A 15,535-nucleotide genomic window follows, 5' to 3' on the forward strand; every position below is an offset into this window, starting at 1 on the left:
CTATGAAAACCCCAAAACTGATGCGAGCGTGCGAATAAAATAAAAAGTTCGGCAAAAAAGTCGCTTTCATTAGGAAATCCACATGGTCAGGAAGATGAACTAAACTAAACACACAAAGCATGTTTTACCGATAAATAGATTCTTATTTTTGTTCTTTTACATCTTTGTCTTTGACTTTGGGATTGACTTTGGCATTCTACGACATTAGTATTTTCAAAATATATTTTTGCAATTTAGAGCACGTACTTTCTAATTTTGCAGCTGCTTTGTATGACTTACAGTATACCCGCAACCTTGGGGGGGGGGGGGCGAAAATAGATGCGCGCGTGGTTGTCATCCATATAATCAAATAAACATGGCCTTGCTGAAACAAACAAAACACAAAAAGCCACTTGTGTAGGAAGGAACTCGCGATATAACGGCATCCATATTAGCAAGTGGAGGTAAATTTACTCAACCAAAAATAGCATGTTTGGCCAAGAGTTCGAACCAACGCCGTCTTCGCTGTCAAAGTCACTAACCTGGCTTACATGTAACCGGTCATGCCCCCCTCTCACTGGACCCGCGGCACGTTGGCTGTCTTGCCGCGACCTAAACTGGATCTGTGTTACCCTTCACTTTATGATAGATATCATGCGAAACGTCCAAGTATGACAGTTTTAAGTTCAGTTCAGTTCAGCCTCTGTGGGGTGACACAAGTGTCTCCACATTACTCTCCAAGCAGAGGAGTGGGTCCGGCAGGTTTTTGACGTGTTTTTAGGCGTTTTTGTCGGGCTTTTTACTTTGTCATGGTATCTTTCTATCTTCAACCCACTATCTTTCTGGATTAAAGATAGAAAGATACCATGACAAAGTAGAAAGCCCGACAAAAACGCCTAAAAACACGTCAAAAACCTGCCGGACCCACTCCTCTGCTTGGAGAGTATCTCCACAAGTTCCTGTCGAGCATGACAGAACGGAGTTCTTCATCTTTAAGAGCAACATCCTCTTCAATTACTTAAAAGACAACAAAACACACAAGATTCGTTTTTATCGATGATAAATCGCTAGGACGCAGCAAGGTCGCCAACGTGCCGCGGGTCCAGTGAGATAGGGGCTTAAGGGTTACAGTCCTTAAGATGAAGCGTTAAACTGAGCCGGAGGTCTCTTGTTTGAGGAGAGTCGCACCTCTTAGACGTTTTGTTATTTCTTTTTTCTTACCTGTATTCAACACAAGAGAACGGATGAAAGTAAAAAAAAAAGGAAAAGGTGAAATATGTACAATAACAACCCAGGCGGGCTATCATCCTTACAATATGCTAGGTTCTTAGCCAGCTGCTTGACGGTCTATGTAGGAATCAATAAAGAGAACCTGGTGGAACTACATACAGAGACGTATAAGAACTTTACGTCACCCCAGCCAGATGTCATTTTTAACGGTTTCTCAATTTTAGAAAAAAAAAACTCATTTGTCGCTTTTCTCACAGATCCCTCCCGCTGCCTACCTTGCTCGTCCTTGAGGCCTAAAATTACCCCAGAGGTACACAATGACTGCGCCCTTCCGTCAGCAAACGTTTACAAGCCGCCCTTGTTCACTCACCTTAGGGGCAAGGCCATAGAATCCTTTATCTGATCCTTTAAGTCTTTTATTTCATTCTTTGGATGAATAATCCATTGCTGAAAGGTTCGGTACAAATCGTTAAGAGTGGCATCATCATCATTAGAGTGGCACTGAAAATTAATCCAAACCAGTTGGCCCCGGGACCTGACGCCATATGTCTAGTATTGGATGTCAGCAAGTTTGGAACATCATTGCATCATGGCTGAGCCTTTCCGTCAGCAAATGTTTACAAGCCGCCCTAGTTCACTCACCTTAAGGGCAATGCCATAGAATCCTTCACTTGATCCTTTAAGTCTTTTATTTCAATTATTTTAACCCGTCGCTGAAAGGTTCGGTAGAAATCGTTTAGAGTGGGACTGAAAATAAATCCAAACCAGTTGGCCCTGCGACGCCATGTATGTACTATTGGATGTCAGCAAGTTTGGAACATCATTGCATCATACATGTATCATGGCTGAACCTTTCCGTTCGCAAATGTTGACTCGGAAGCCGCCCTGCTTCCACTAACCTTCACCCAAGCCTAAAAATAAATCAGGAGTTTGCTGTTTTGGGGACATAATGTCCTTGAATGTCTGTAAGGTGTCTGTATTTCATATCGAGTGTGTCGTATGTTGTCGGAAATCATTTTATTTCGACAGATGAGCTCATTTAGTGTCCAAAATCTAACGTGTTTTGAGACGCCTAAAAGTAAAAAGATATCCAAACTTTCCATAGACACACCTTGACTCCTTAGTCCCCAGTGGCTAGGCACGTGATGGCTAGCACTATTGGATGTGTCCTTCTTTTCGAATGAGACGTAATTATAAAGCCAATGAGCGTGCTACATTTCATTTGTTTATTGGACTCTCCGTATAAACATTCTGTTGGTTACCCGTTGTTATGACGCGTAAGACAGGGAGATTTGGGGAATGTTACTACCTTATTCTCTAACATCTGCTTGGCGATTATCTATCAAAGCACGTACAAAACGCTAAACACGCAAGGACTCGTGTCCTTGTCGGCTGGGTGCGGGTTGGCAAAGCAAGGTGGGCCTCCGGGCAAATATTTGTGGCCGGCAACGAGTCTATCCTTTTTTATTACTCAATATTCATCATGTAACAAGACATGAAGGCCACTTGAAGGTTACGGCTCACAAAAATAGCACCTCTTGTCCCTGAGTTTGAAATATCCAAGAGAAAAGCCCGACTCAGTGACAGTGAGGATCAAATGCGACGAAGGCTATTCGACAACATTCTCGGCCTCTACACAGTTTGAGGATGCCTGCTTTACTTGTACTTTACACAGTGTGTGTGTGTGTGTGTGTTTGTTTCTGCACATTTTGCAGAACCAACCAACCGACCTATAAGTTGTAATATAGTTGTTATTAGTAAGTTTGACGGGTTCTTTAACGTGCTGAGGTGTGGTTCTCCTCGAGCATGGGACCGCACCCCCTACCAGTAGCACCCAAATCGGTGTATGGAACGAGAACTATGGAACGGGATGCATGGAACATGACAAATTAATGGAACACGTGCAACATGGAACAGAACATAAAACGTGCAACATAGAACATGGAACACGAAATTTAGAACACGCAGCATGGAAGATAGAACATAGAACGTGGAACATAGAATATGGAACACGGCACATGGACCATAGAACGTGAAAAATGACGCAAGGAACATGCAGCATGAAACATGGATCGTTATGACTCATAAACGGGACGATTTTCGTATGTTTCAAATATGACAAAAAGTGGACGAGAACACAATCAACGTATACAAATTAAGATACACAACGTCACTCTTAATACATATCAATAGCTAAATAAATACAAAACAAAATATCGTTCGTATAGACAGTCTTACAAATTTAGCCACTGCACATGACGATAGTGTATCAACACATTCAAAAACATTCTTTTTGCATATACGGGGATAAAAAATATTTCAAGATACGTGGAGAGGCCCTAGCGGATCCCATAATCTTAGACGTCTCATATCGTCGCTTCGGGAAACTGTAGAAAAATCAACACCGCGCCTCAAAAGCTCACATCGCAAAATCTAGCCGTTGCAAGTTAAACATCTTCGTTTGCTAATAACATTTGAGTAAGAACAATCCTAGTTGAGTTTGAGTTTATCTAGATCATAATGTCAACTTTAATGATTTTTAAACCTTCGCGCCATATCGTGGGTTTCCTGTGAATACCATCCTTGACATCTCGATTGTTCTACCGTTATCATAAAAGGCTGTTTACGTAACATTAATGGAATTATATTTAGAAATTCATATTGGCACAAATATCTATTTTTGCCCGAAAGCTGTTGACCTTCTCATACTTTGGCTATATTAGGACTAAGATTTCTGCCCCTCTCCCCACTCGCACCTTCCAGCTCCTAGACGCCGATACTGGTAAGTACGCTTGCCTTACTCGTACATGTGCAGCTACATTCGTCGTGCGATATGTTTGGTTGTAGGACTTTCAGCCAGATATTGACGGGAAAAAGCTTCGACAAGGCTGTACGGCAATTTTTGCCATCACGGCGATTGCAACTGGGTTTCTTAAGCAGCCCCCCTCTCACAGGACCCGCGGCACGCTGGCGGCGTCGCTGCGGACGGTCGAATTGACAAATCGCTCAACGAATTTCATCGACAAAAAACGAATCTTTTTAATCTTTGTGTGTTTTGTTGTCTTCTTGGTCATACTTGTTCGTTTTGAATGGTATTCCCATCATAAAGTCAAGGGTAACACAAATCCAGTTAAGGACACAGCGACGCCGCCAGCGTGTCGCGGGTTCAGTGAGAGGGGGGCTTTACGACATGTCCGAGACGTCGGCTGTGCCAAGAATGTCCTCAATGTCTTGCTGTACACCTGTCGTAGGATGAATGTGACTGCGCCCTAATGATCTAATTTTCCTTCTTCCTCACTTTAATGTCTCCATTTTCTTTTCTGCTTCCATCGAAAGACGCACAATTTATCGCATCAAAAGCAAAGATTTTCCATATGTAAGCAATTTTGTTCGTCACTTTTTAGACATATGACTTTAACAACAGCATTTCTGTACCCCACGTACTCCATGTAGGAAAGGAGCACTGGGAGCGTTTCGTCTGTTGCAAAAAAGACCGAGCCATGTATTTCTTCAAAAGCAGTGCCTTGTCGGAAGCTTTTTTTCAATTTAATTTTTTTCAATCTTATTACGAACGGCCAGTTTGAATTAAGCGAAAGATTTTTAAAGGCCATATGGTCGGGCCTTGTTTTACATTTTCTCCCTCTCAAGTCATCGTACCCTTCGATCTTAAAGCTCCCGTCACGAATCAAGAGTGGAGCTCGGCCGACGTGTTTGCGAGTTCCAAGTCGGCATTTTCGGTCGAAATACGGCCGGCGTCCTGTCGATCTTGGCGGGCTTTGGGCGAATTTTAGCAGTTCGGCCAACGTTTGCCGGTCGCTGCCCTCAAATTCAGCGATCTCTCGGGGACAATTGTTGAGCTTGCAAGTTGCCCGAAGCTTGCCCGAACAACGGTCAATAGTCGGGCGGCAATCCGACGCTTTTAAACCTTTTTTTCCGGTCGGAGGTCACCAATACTCTTCGGCCAAGCGTGAGCCTCACTTGGGCTTCCTACAATAACGACCGTAGTCTGATAAGTTTGGTGTGCTTCGGGCGAGCGTCGTGCTGGTGTTGGTGAGACCTTGGACCATTGATAGGCTTATCGACGGCCGGCCGGAGCATATAATTATTTGTGATCGATGGACGTCACCCGAGCCCCGTCCAATTTGTGACGGGGTAGATTTTATGCGAAAAATACGGTCGACGGGTGATTTTGAAATTCAGCGAGCGTTGGCCGATCTACAAGTTTGCCGGTGTCACCGGCATTGGCTTGATTTGTGACGGAGTCTTCAGAAAAATCCAAGCTTTCTATCCCAAACCTGGAACAATGAATGTCACGCACCAGATTTCTCTTCTACCCAATCAATGACGTTAAGTTACACCCATTTTTTTCAGTCGAGATCCTGACTTCAACCAAACCAACCATGACTCCCTTCCTTCTGCTCTTTGTTGCCCTTGCAGCCGCTTCTCCTATGAAGAGGTATGTACTGAACGCCCTTCAGATCTTAGGACCATTTACATCTATAGAAATCTATAGTTTGCAATGATCGTTCGCAAAGCGTAAAACTGCCGTACTTTGTTGTGCGATTTCTCTTTAACGTATTATCTTGCCGCTGTCGTTATTGATATGGAACTAAAACGATGAAATAATCTCAGTGAGTCAGCTGTGCTATAGTAGTGGTAGTGGGTAGCGTGTTCGCTTTGCATTCAGAAGAACAGGGGTTCAGTACTACTATCCAATATGGATCTTGCCGACACGCTGACATCCAAATTGAAATATTTCACGATCCCTTTACGAACACAAAGACTTATATTAGATTTTGTTTTGTCTCGGCTGACTATAACCTGATTTATTTCTTGATAGTAGAATTATGGAAAAGGTGTGAAATTTTCTTGATGTTTTGAACGCAGGCAGACGCCTCCTCTGGACGCTGATGGCGACGGACATCTCACCATTATCGAAGTGGACAACGCCATGGACCTGGATGTGGTCCTGGTGGCCTTGGACACCGACAGTACGTACCGATGCTATATCTCATGTCGACTTTTCACACGAGTTTACACTTTTTCAGACAGGAGGCGTACGTCACATCCTTCGACCATGTTGTCACATCCGACGGCCATGTGACGTCATATCCGTCCGTCATGTGTAAAAGTGTAAATCCTTTCACAAATTCAAGCAGACGTGAAAAATCAATCGCTTCTCTCTCTGTGGGAAAGTTTATCGAATAGAACATTCGTTTAAAATATACCAAATTTACTTTGCAATCATCAATCATCCAAAATAGCGGACAGTACTTGACAATATGCCATAGTAACGTGAGTTCAAACCTCCTCGTTTCGAAACGCTTCTTCGTCCTTCAGGTAGAGAATAGGATACTGAATATTTTGATATTGAAGCTTTTTTTACACCTGCTGACATCTCGGTGTCTCTCAGACACCTTCCTCGGAGCTTCTAACTGCAGATCTGCTTCTCGCCGCTGCTTACAAACGTAACCAGAGGAGAGACACATCTGGCTGTCTAAAAAAAAGAACTCAAATATCCTCTTCTTCGTCTGTAGTGGACCAGCAGTTCACCGTTCAACAGGCTCTGCAGTTCCTCGACCACCACTACATCAACGTCCTCGACACCAACCACGACCACATGCTGAGCTTCCAGGAAATCCAGGCAGGCCTCACCCTGGCCGATCTGTTTGCCTTTTACGATAGCAACGGTACGTTCCGATGTTAACTTTACCTATACAAGCCCTGCAATAGATGAAGTCAAATTCACAAATAAGAAATGTGATGTTACGTGTCTAGAGAGAAATTGTGAAGTACGAAAATTATTTTGAGAACTGCACATCTCCCTTGGCCTGATTTCATCTCAAGATGTAGACGTCGCAAAGGTGTTTTTTCACTTTACACTTGTTTCGTTCTATGATAGCAATGGTACGTTCCGACATAAACATGCGGCATACCTTTCACCCTATCTCGGCAATAGATGGATACAAGTGCACAAAAACTGATTACGTCCCAATGAAGACATACGTCACTTCTGTGAACATTCAAATGGGTTCTAACAATACATTTTCATTCTAACACGTCGAACGTACTGGTATGTTTAACAAGCTCTATCGTGCTAAAATGTTGACGAAAATGACGTGCATCCTACTACGTAATTACCATTTGTCTTTTATAGTTATTGGGTGGGCCGACTACTCTCTCTTCGCAGCTAGGGGACACTTTTTTTTAGTATTAAGCGACTTATTAACTTTAATTATCTCCGTTCCTGAAGTTATCGTGAGACGTACACGTCGCCGAGGTAATTTTTTAACATTACTCTTGTTTGCCCTTTTTCTAATCCCTTCAGGTGACGGGTTCCTGTATGGTACGGAGGCGGATCGCCTCTACGCCATGTACGACGCGGCCTACGGACCCGCGCCGGTGCGCGTAAGCAGGCAGGCTGTCGACGGTCTGGACACCAACAACGACGCACATCTTACCCTCAGCGAGTGTGAGGCCGGCCTGAACCTGTCCGTAGTCGCCGTCGTTCTGGACACCGACGGTACGTACAAAACTCTACCATGATCTCAAATTTACATTTTAAAAGAGTTTACACGTTTATGAAGGTTAGACATCCTGGTAGCCAATATATAAATACAGTTCATCTGGATGAAATTCGGATAAAAGAGTTTACACAAATGTGTTGACCGCCATGTGACGTCACATCCGTTCATTATGACACGTCACATCCGTTCATTATGTGACGTCACATCCGTACACAATGACTTGGCATGCAAAATCTTGTTGGTAAGAGCTTTACTTTACGCACAGATAAAGCGAGTTAACAATAGAACCTTCTTTTCTGTGTAGGTGACATGATGTTCACCGTTGACGAGGCGCTGCAGTTCATCGACCATCACTACTTCAACGTCCTCGACACCAACCACGACCACATGCTCAGCTTCCAGGAACTTAGAGACGGTGTGACCTGGGCTGACCTGTTTTCCTTCTACGACAGAAACGGTACGTTCTGACGTCACTATACCTACAACATCCAGACATTAGACATGTTTAAAACCCTCAAAACTGATTACGTCACAGTAAGAACGTACGCCATTTTAGTTGACATCCGAATGCGTTATAAAATGCGTTTTTCTCGACCAGCACTGCATTCGAACGCGCGGCGAACATGTACATGTAATCTGGCATGTTCGAACGCGTTCGACTGTTGACAGAAATGACGTATAATTTTCTTCAATAAGGTCTTTGCACATCTTTAATTTATGTACAGAGTATGCCAATGAAATACAAGCTTCTTTCAACAATTCAGAATTCATTGATAAATCTTAACTTTTTAAAGAACTTTACCATTGTTTCCCCTTGTATCCATGGAGCCAAGTTGGACACTGGGTGACACACATCGCCATGGCATTTTTTCAAAAACCACTCTTGTTATCTTCTAATGCATTAGATGACGGCTTCCTGTACGGTGCAGAGGCGGACAAGGTCTACTTTATGTACAACGAGGTACAAAACGCCGCCATCCCGAACTGAGCGGGGGAATGTCGGCTGTTCTTATTACTAGCAACAAATCAGCACTAAATGACAACTTGCATACCTACAAACTACCTAGTCCCTCCTCCCGACCTAGTCGTTGGTGAGGACAAGGTAAAGCGTGACTTGGTCAGACTTGCGCAACACAAATTATATTAAAATTCTTCCATGCATTCCAACTTTTGTTTTGTCTCTTCTTTTTATTGCCATGAAAAATGGAGGTTACGTTTTCTACAGGAGCGCGCCTCGTGCGTGTCTATATATGTGTGTGTGTGTGTGTGTGTGTGTGTGTGTGTGTGTTTGTTTGTGCCTTTATTTAAACTCGATATTTCACTCTATCTGCCATAAGGCTGCTTTTCGTAGAGGTGTGTGTGTGTGTGTGTGTGTGTGTGTGTGTGTGTGTGTGTGCGCGCGCGCGCGAGCGTGTGTTTGTGCCTTTATTTAAACTCGATGTTCAACTCTATCAGACATAAGGCTGCTTTTCGTGTGTGTGTGTGTGTGTGTGTGTGTGTGTTTGTATTTGTATGTGTGTGTGCGAGCGTGTGTGTGTGTGTGTGCGCCATCTTATATGTACTAATTTTGGCGCTATTAGTAAGGTTTGAATCCCTTCTAACGAGCCGTCAAGCCGGCGGTTCTGTTTTTGAGGAGATCCACGCCTCGAGTCGGTCAAAGAACCCACCACACTTGTCGATGACAGTTACGTTGCGCCTTGAGGCTGTTCACTGGTTCTGCATACTTGTGCAAAAAAAAATGTGTATACGCCGAGAATGTAACGGACCACCCTTCGTAACACCTGCTTCGTTCTCCCATTGTGGCAGTCAATTCACACTCTCAAGTCAGTCGAAGGATGCTGTGTCAGTCCTATTCATGTAATCTGCAAGCTTCAAGTGGCAATCACACCTTGTTACGTGGTGACTATTGAGTAGAACAATGCAGGCTCGCTGCCAGGGTAAATGTTTACCCGGAGAACAACCTTGCCTTATCAGCACATGCCCAGTCGGCAAAGGGCACAAGGCCTCGCGTGCTGGCTGTTTTGAACGTGCTTTGATAGCTTTTCTCCAAGCAGATGTTAGAGGCATAGGTAGAAAATCGTCTCGTGTCTTTGAGTTATGCGTGAAAACGTTGGTGTAGCAGTCAGTCTTCGGAGCTAGATAAACAATACAAACAAAGAAAAGTAGAATATTTTTGATCGTATTTTTGTTGATTGGGCACTGCTCGAACGGGGCTGGATCCCTGGCCCTCTGGATTCATGAAATTGCACATCTGCATATGGCAAAGCTTCAAAGCTATGGAAAAATGAACGACCTTGTCTCAAACGCTCACATCGTAGTAGGAAACCCAACATTGGTCTTTGCTACCGAACATCTGATGAATATATATGACAGTTTAAACTTCTTCATTATCATTCAAAGATTTCTAAAACCTCGCCTCGAATATTGGATCTCCCGTTGATGTCATCCTTGACAATGAGATTGTTCGGCCTTATTATGATAAGGCTGGTGACATTACTGCTCGGTACGTAACATTAATGGGATCATATTCAGACATAAGTGTTGACATATGTATCGATTTTTTGCCTGAAAGCTGGTGAACTTCTCACGCATTGGGTATATTAGGGCTAAGATCTCTCCTCCTCTCCGTACTCCTACCATCCAGCTTCAAGACGTCGATACTGGTAAGTCTTCTTGCCTTACACTTCGCTCACATTTGCACACGTACCTGTAAGGGTTGTTAAGCCCCCCTCTTACTGGACCTGCGGCACTCTGGCGGCTTTGCTGCGGCCGATCGAATTGACAAAGCACTCAACGAATTTCATCGACAAAAAGGAATCTTTTTAAGCTTTGTTGTCTTTTTGGTCATACATGTACGTTTTGAATGATATTCTCATTATGAAATCAAGGGTAACACAAATCCAGTTGAGGACGCAGCGACGCCGCCAGCGTGCCGCTGGTCCAGTGAGAGGGGAGCTTAAGGGGTGTAGTCCGGCCGGGTCCCGAAGCCAAAAATTTGTCGCGGTAGACTGTCGGATACCGGGCGTTCGCACGATTAGCTCACGGAGTCTACCCGGGTCCTGGGTAGATGTAAGTCCGCGTTAAAGTCGCCCCGGGGCCAAGCCGTGCTCAAATATAGCCCGGTAGTCACAGGGTGCCCCACGGAGCCACGTAGTGGGCACGCCCAAAAGTTAAATATGGATAACTTATTTTTTGTTGTAGAAATATAGCTGGAACAGGCACTTCTCAGATCGCAGTGAAGCTTTTCTAGATTTTAATTTGATTCCAAACGGTCCCTTTACGCTCAGAGGAACCCTCCATTAAGGCCTTATACGCTTTTTCTTTTTCTTCCTCTTAAGTCACCGTACGGCATAGATTTTCAGACAAACTTTGCTCTCAAACCTAGAGTGACTAGTGTCATCGATAACAAGTTACGTCCACTCTTTCTAGATAAGTTCCTGACTTCAACCAGTCAACCATGACTCCCTTCCTTCTGCTGTTGGTTGCCCTGGCAACGGCTTCGCCAGTGAAAAGGTACGTACTGAAAATTCATCTGACGTAACACATACAGTTGCAATTGCCTGTCACATTTGTAATGATCTATCTCTAGCTAGTACTAGTGGAAAATCGCAATAATCGTTAGCTTAGCTTGGACTGTTGTACCTTGTTGTGCGATATCCCATTTACGTATTGTGTCGTTACGCTGTCGTTTTATAATATAGTACAAAACCGATGAAGTAATCTAATTTTGAAATTATGTTAATCACACAAAACTACATTATGGCAAAGGAACGCTTGTAGATATACATGTATGTACCTGTTCCCTTGGGTACAGAGTTTGGACCTATGCGTAGACTTACGTTTAGACTGTGTCTTTGTATTCGTCATAATCCGATGTTTGATTGTTTTCTTAAATATTTTAATTTCGATGCTGTATTAGTTGCGGCGAGGGTATATATTGCATTAATCTCGTCGCCACTTTGTCTCATAAAGTTATTTCACAATCTGTTTGATGTTTTGTGAATAATAAAAAGGAATCATCTAGTGGGTAAAGTGTTTGTTTTCTATTCAAGAGGTCCATGGTTCAGTATTGCTATCCAATCTTGGTCTTGTCGGCAGATTCGCATTCCTGACGAAATGTTTCGCAATCCGTCACACGAGACCTTTTTTTCCGTCTCGACTGCAACATGAATTTTTTCTAAGCTTCAGAATCTTACCAGAAGTTTCAGGTTTTCTGTATGTTTTGCGCGCAGGCAGGCCCCTCCCCTGGACGCTGATGGGGACGGACATCTCACCATTATCGAGGTGGACAACGCCATGGATCTGGACGTGGTCCTGGTGGCCTTGGACACCGATAGTAAGTACCGAACACTACACCTCATGTTGGCATGTGACGTCACATCCGTCCGCCTTGTGACCTCACATCCGTCCGCCATGTGACGCAAGCAGTTTGGTGGAGTCTGTGAAAGTGTAAACTTGTTGTCACAAAATCACATAGACTATCATTTGATCTCTTGCTAATACCTTAGGATTTTACCATGGTCAGTACTGACCGACGGAGGCCATATATACAATACCTCAGGAAAGAGTGTATTCGATAAATATAGATTATGATCGTGACACGGTGTATTTCGTATCACTCGAGGTACTGGCCCGACCATGGGTCGGATCGCCCGACGGCCCTTCCGACAGCACTCAGTGTACGCAAAGTGCGTTCGAATAATTCTATGGAAGCCGGTGGGACGCCCGTGTGATAACCCAAAATATCAACCGGTCCGAAACACGCGTATCGAACGTCATCACAAGTATGACACACACGTTATGATAGCGGCCTTTAATCTGCTTCATTCTTACCTACGTGCAAATATCCATATTTATCTCTTCGTTTTCTAACTGTAGACGATCAGCATTTCACCGTAGACCAGGCTCTCCAGTTTATCGACCACCACTACTTCAACGTCCTCGACACCAACCATGACCACCAGCTGAGCTTCCAGGAACTCCAAGCAGGGCTGACCCTGGATGACCTGTTCAACTTTTATGATCGCAACGGTATGCTAAAACATGAACTGTTTGTATCTAATGCAGACAACGGACGTTCCGACGCCAACTTTACCTATACAAGCCCTGCAATATATCAATTCACAATAACTAATTATGTCGCTTTGAAAACATTCCCATTTTCCGTGAACATTCCAAGCTTTCGAAAGTATGTTCAACATGTTCAAAGGCGTTTAAATTTCGGATAAGATATCTTGTCCGAGTATGTATTCGGTTACGCCCTTTATAAAACGTTAGGCAATTTTGTTCCAGAGTGCAAATTGCGTAAAAAATTCGAGGACTGCTCAACTTACTTGCAGTTATAGATATTTCTGTGCAGGCATCGCCGTGTTAAGCTAGTTCATGTTTCCCTCTTTCGTGTCTACAATCCTCAGGTGACGGGTTCCTGTACGGTACGGAGGCGGAGCGCATTTACGCCATGTACAACGCGGCGTACGGTCCCTCGGTCTTCACACCGGCCGTGTTCCAGACCGGCGGCCCCCTGGACGCTGACGGCGACGGACATCTGACCATCATTGAAGTGGACAACGCCATGGATCTGACTGAGGTCCTGGTAGCCTTGGACACCGACAGTACGTACCGAATGCCAAATGTTGACATTTTACACGAGTTTACACTTTTACGCCTTGCCTACGTCACATCCGTCCGCCATGTGACGTCACATCCCACCATCCGTCCACCATGTGACGTCACATCCTTTGGCCTTATGACGTCGAGTTTGGCGGTCTTTGAAAGTGTAAACCCATTTGTCCTCCATGTGACGTCACATCTTTCGGCCATCTGACGTCACGTCCGCCCGCCATGTGACGTCACATCCGTCCGCTAGGAGACGCATTGTCTCTCAAAATCGTTTGTTTTTGTTCTTTCCTTTGCTTAAAAGTCTGAAAAAATCTCACCTCATATGATTCGTTAGAAAATAGAATTTCTAGCTTTAGTCATCCTGCATAGCTGTGTTATAGACTTAAAGTCATAATGATCATGTAAGTGAAAACATCCAAGTTTACAAACTCTTCTTCTCCCTGTAGTGGACCAGCATTTCACCGTTGACCAGGCCCTACAGTTTATCGACCACCACTACTTCAACGTCCTCGACACCAACCACGATCACCAGCTGAGCTTCCAAGAACTCCAGGCAGGGCTCACTCTGAACGACCTGTTCAACTTCTATGATCGCAACGGTATGCTAAAACATGAACTGTACCTACCTAATGCAGACAACAGGCGAGTTCAAGCCCACAAAAACATTGAAGACACACGTCATTTCCGTGACAATTTGAATGCGCTCGAATATTGAGGGAACTGCCTCCCAACTGTGATGCAGGCAGTTTTTTTTAATTCGCCGATTGCGCCTACGTAATTAATCGGCGTTTGGATTTCAGATAGCCCTAAGCTTGTAGAGAAGTACGCATATCATTTGCACCTGCCCCCTCCCCCATCGTGAATTATGTCGTTGGACCAATAACCGCCTTGTATATAACCTCCTTGGTTGGACGTACCAACCTCCTTGGGCGTACTCAACGCCGAGATATTTTTTGAAAACCACCCTTGTTTCCGTATTTTTTTCAATCCTCAGGTGACGGATTCCTGTATGGTGCGGAGGCAGAGCGCATCTACGCCCTGTACAACGCGGCGTACGGACCCTCGCGCAAGCGCAGACAGACCCCTCCCCTGGACGCTGATGGCGACGGACATCTCACCATTATCGAGGTGGACAACGCCATGGACCTGGATGTGGTCCTGGTGGCCTTGGACACCGACAGTACGTACCAAATGCTACATGTTATGTTGGCATTTTAGACGAGTTGAATCTTTTGCAGACAAGAGGCGCGCGTCATATCCTTCGGCCATGTGACGTCACATCCGTCGGCCATGTGACGTCACATCCGTTTGCCATACGACGTCACATCGGCCCAACATACAGCGTCACATCCGTCCGCCAAAAAAATCGCTCTATTTTGTTCGATCTCTTGTTAGTATGTCTGAAAAAGTCCCATCAGATGAAATGCATTACAAAATCAAATTATTAGCTTTAGCCATCCAGTATGCCTGCGTTTTAGCCATGTGAGTGTGAGCATCCACAATCTAAAACTCTTACTCCCCCCCCCGTAGATGACCAGCATTTCACCGTTGACCAGGCCCTGCAGTTTATTGACCACCACTACTTCAACGTCCTCGACACCAACCATGACCACCAGCTGAGCTTCCAGGAACTCCAAGCAGGGCTGACCCTGGATGACCTGTTCAACTTTTATGATCGCAACGGTACGTTTGGACGTAAACTTTACCTATACAAGCCCTGCAATAGATGAAGTCAAATTTATAAATACGAGATGTGATGTTGCGTTTCTAGAGAGAAAATGTGAAGTACGAATTTCAACAATCATTTTGAGAACTGCACATCTCCCCTAGCCTGATTTCATCTCGAGATTTAGACGTCGCAGAGGTGTTTTTTTCACCTTACACTTGTTTCAATATTCCTTGTTCTCAATCCTCAGGAGACGGGTTCCTGTACGGTACGGAGGCAGACCGCATCTACGCCATGTACAACGCGGCGTACGGGGGGAACTGACCAGTGTAAAGGCGACCATTGTATCACCAGAAACAAATCAGCACTAAATGGCAACTTGCATACCTACACACCTACCTAGTTTCTCATCCAGACTTTGTCGTAGTGAGGACAAGGTAAATATTGTGTCGGTCAGACTTGCATTAAACAGATTAAAAGGAATTTTGCCGAAATTCATTCTTTGCTTTCGTCT

The 15,535-nt window shown here is 44.4% G+C and overlaps 2 protein-coding genes across 3 annotated transcripts in view; both read left to right on the plus strand.

The window, feature by feature from the left end:
• Positions 1 to 8,907, plus strand: part of LOC136423484 (uncharacterized) — a 72,156-nt gene extending 63,249 nt beyond the window's left edge. The window contains exons 2-8 of the mRNA XM_066411650.1: positions 3,976 to 3,991; positions 5,581 to 5,665; positions 6,097 to 6,200; positions 6,747 to 6,899; positions 7,538 to 7,732; positions 8,041 to 8,193; positions 8,642 to 8,907. Coding sequence (XP_066267747.1) covers positions 5,610 to 5,665; positions 6,097 to 6,200; positions 6,747 to 6,899; positions 7,538 to 7,732; positions 8,041 to 8,193; positions 8,642 to 8,724 — 744 coding nt within the window. The 5' untranslated portion in view covers positions 3,976 to 3,991; positions 5,581 to 5,609 and the 3' untranslated portion in view covers positions 8,725 to 8,907. The remainder of the gene's footprint in view (positions 1 to 3,975; positions 3,992 to 5,580; positions 5,666 to 6,096; positions 6,201 to 6,746; positions 6,900 to 7,537; positions 7,733 to 8,040; positions 8,194 to 8,641) is intronic.
• The window catches only part of LOC136423483 (uncharacterized), a 150,004-nt gene extending 134,485 nt beyond the window's left edge, over positions 1 to 15,519 (plus strand). Inside the window, exons 1-9 of one of the 2 annotated variants that reach the window (XM_066411648.1) lie at positions 10,272 to 10,399; positions 11,166 to 11,249; positions 11,969 to 12,072; positions 12,615 to 12,767; positions 13,151 to 13,348; positions 13,802 to 13,954; positions 14,350 to 14,535; positions 14,886 to 15,038; positions 15,272 to 15,519. In XM_066411648.1, coding sequence (XP_066267745.1) covers positions 11,194 to 11,249; positions 11,969 to 12,072; positions 12,615 to 12,767; positions 13,151 to 13,348; positions 13,802 to 13,954; positions 14,350 to 14,535; positions 14,886 to 15,038; positions 15,272 to 15,345 — 1,077 coding nt within the window. In that variant the 5' untranslated portion in view covers positions 10,272 to 10,399; positions 11,166 to 11,193 and the 3' untranslated portion in view covers positions 15,346 to 15,519. Of the gene's footprint in view, positions 1 to 10,271; positions 10,400 to 11,164; positions 11,250 to 11,968; positions 12,073 to 12,614; positions 12,768 to 13,150; positions 13,349 to 13,801; positions 13,955 to 14,349; positions 14,536 to 14,885; positions 15,039 to 15,271 lie in introns of those variants that run through there. The other variant, XM_066411649.1, reaches the window with a different exon arrangement.
• The last annotated feature ends 16 nt before the right edge of the window (positions 15,520 to 15,535 follow it).

Source organism: Branchiostoma lanceolatum, chromosome 17 (genome assembly GCF_035083965.1).
Source record: "Branchiostoma lanceolatum isolate klBraLanc5 chromosome 17, klBraLanc5.hap2, whole genome shotgun sequence".
In the NCBI taxonomy this organism is placed as follows: Eukaryota; Metazoa; Chordata; class Leptocardii; order Amphioxiformes; family Branchiostomatidae; genus Branchiostoma; species Branchiostoma lanceolatum.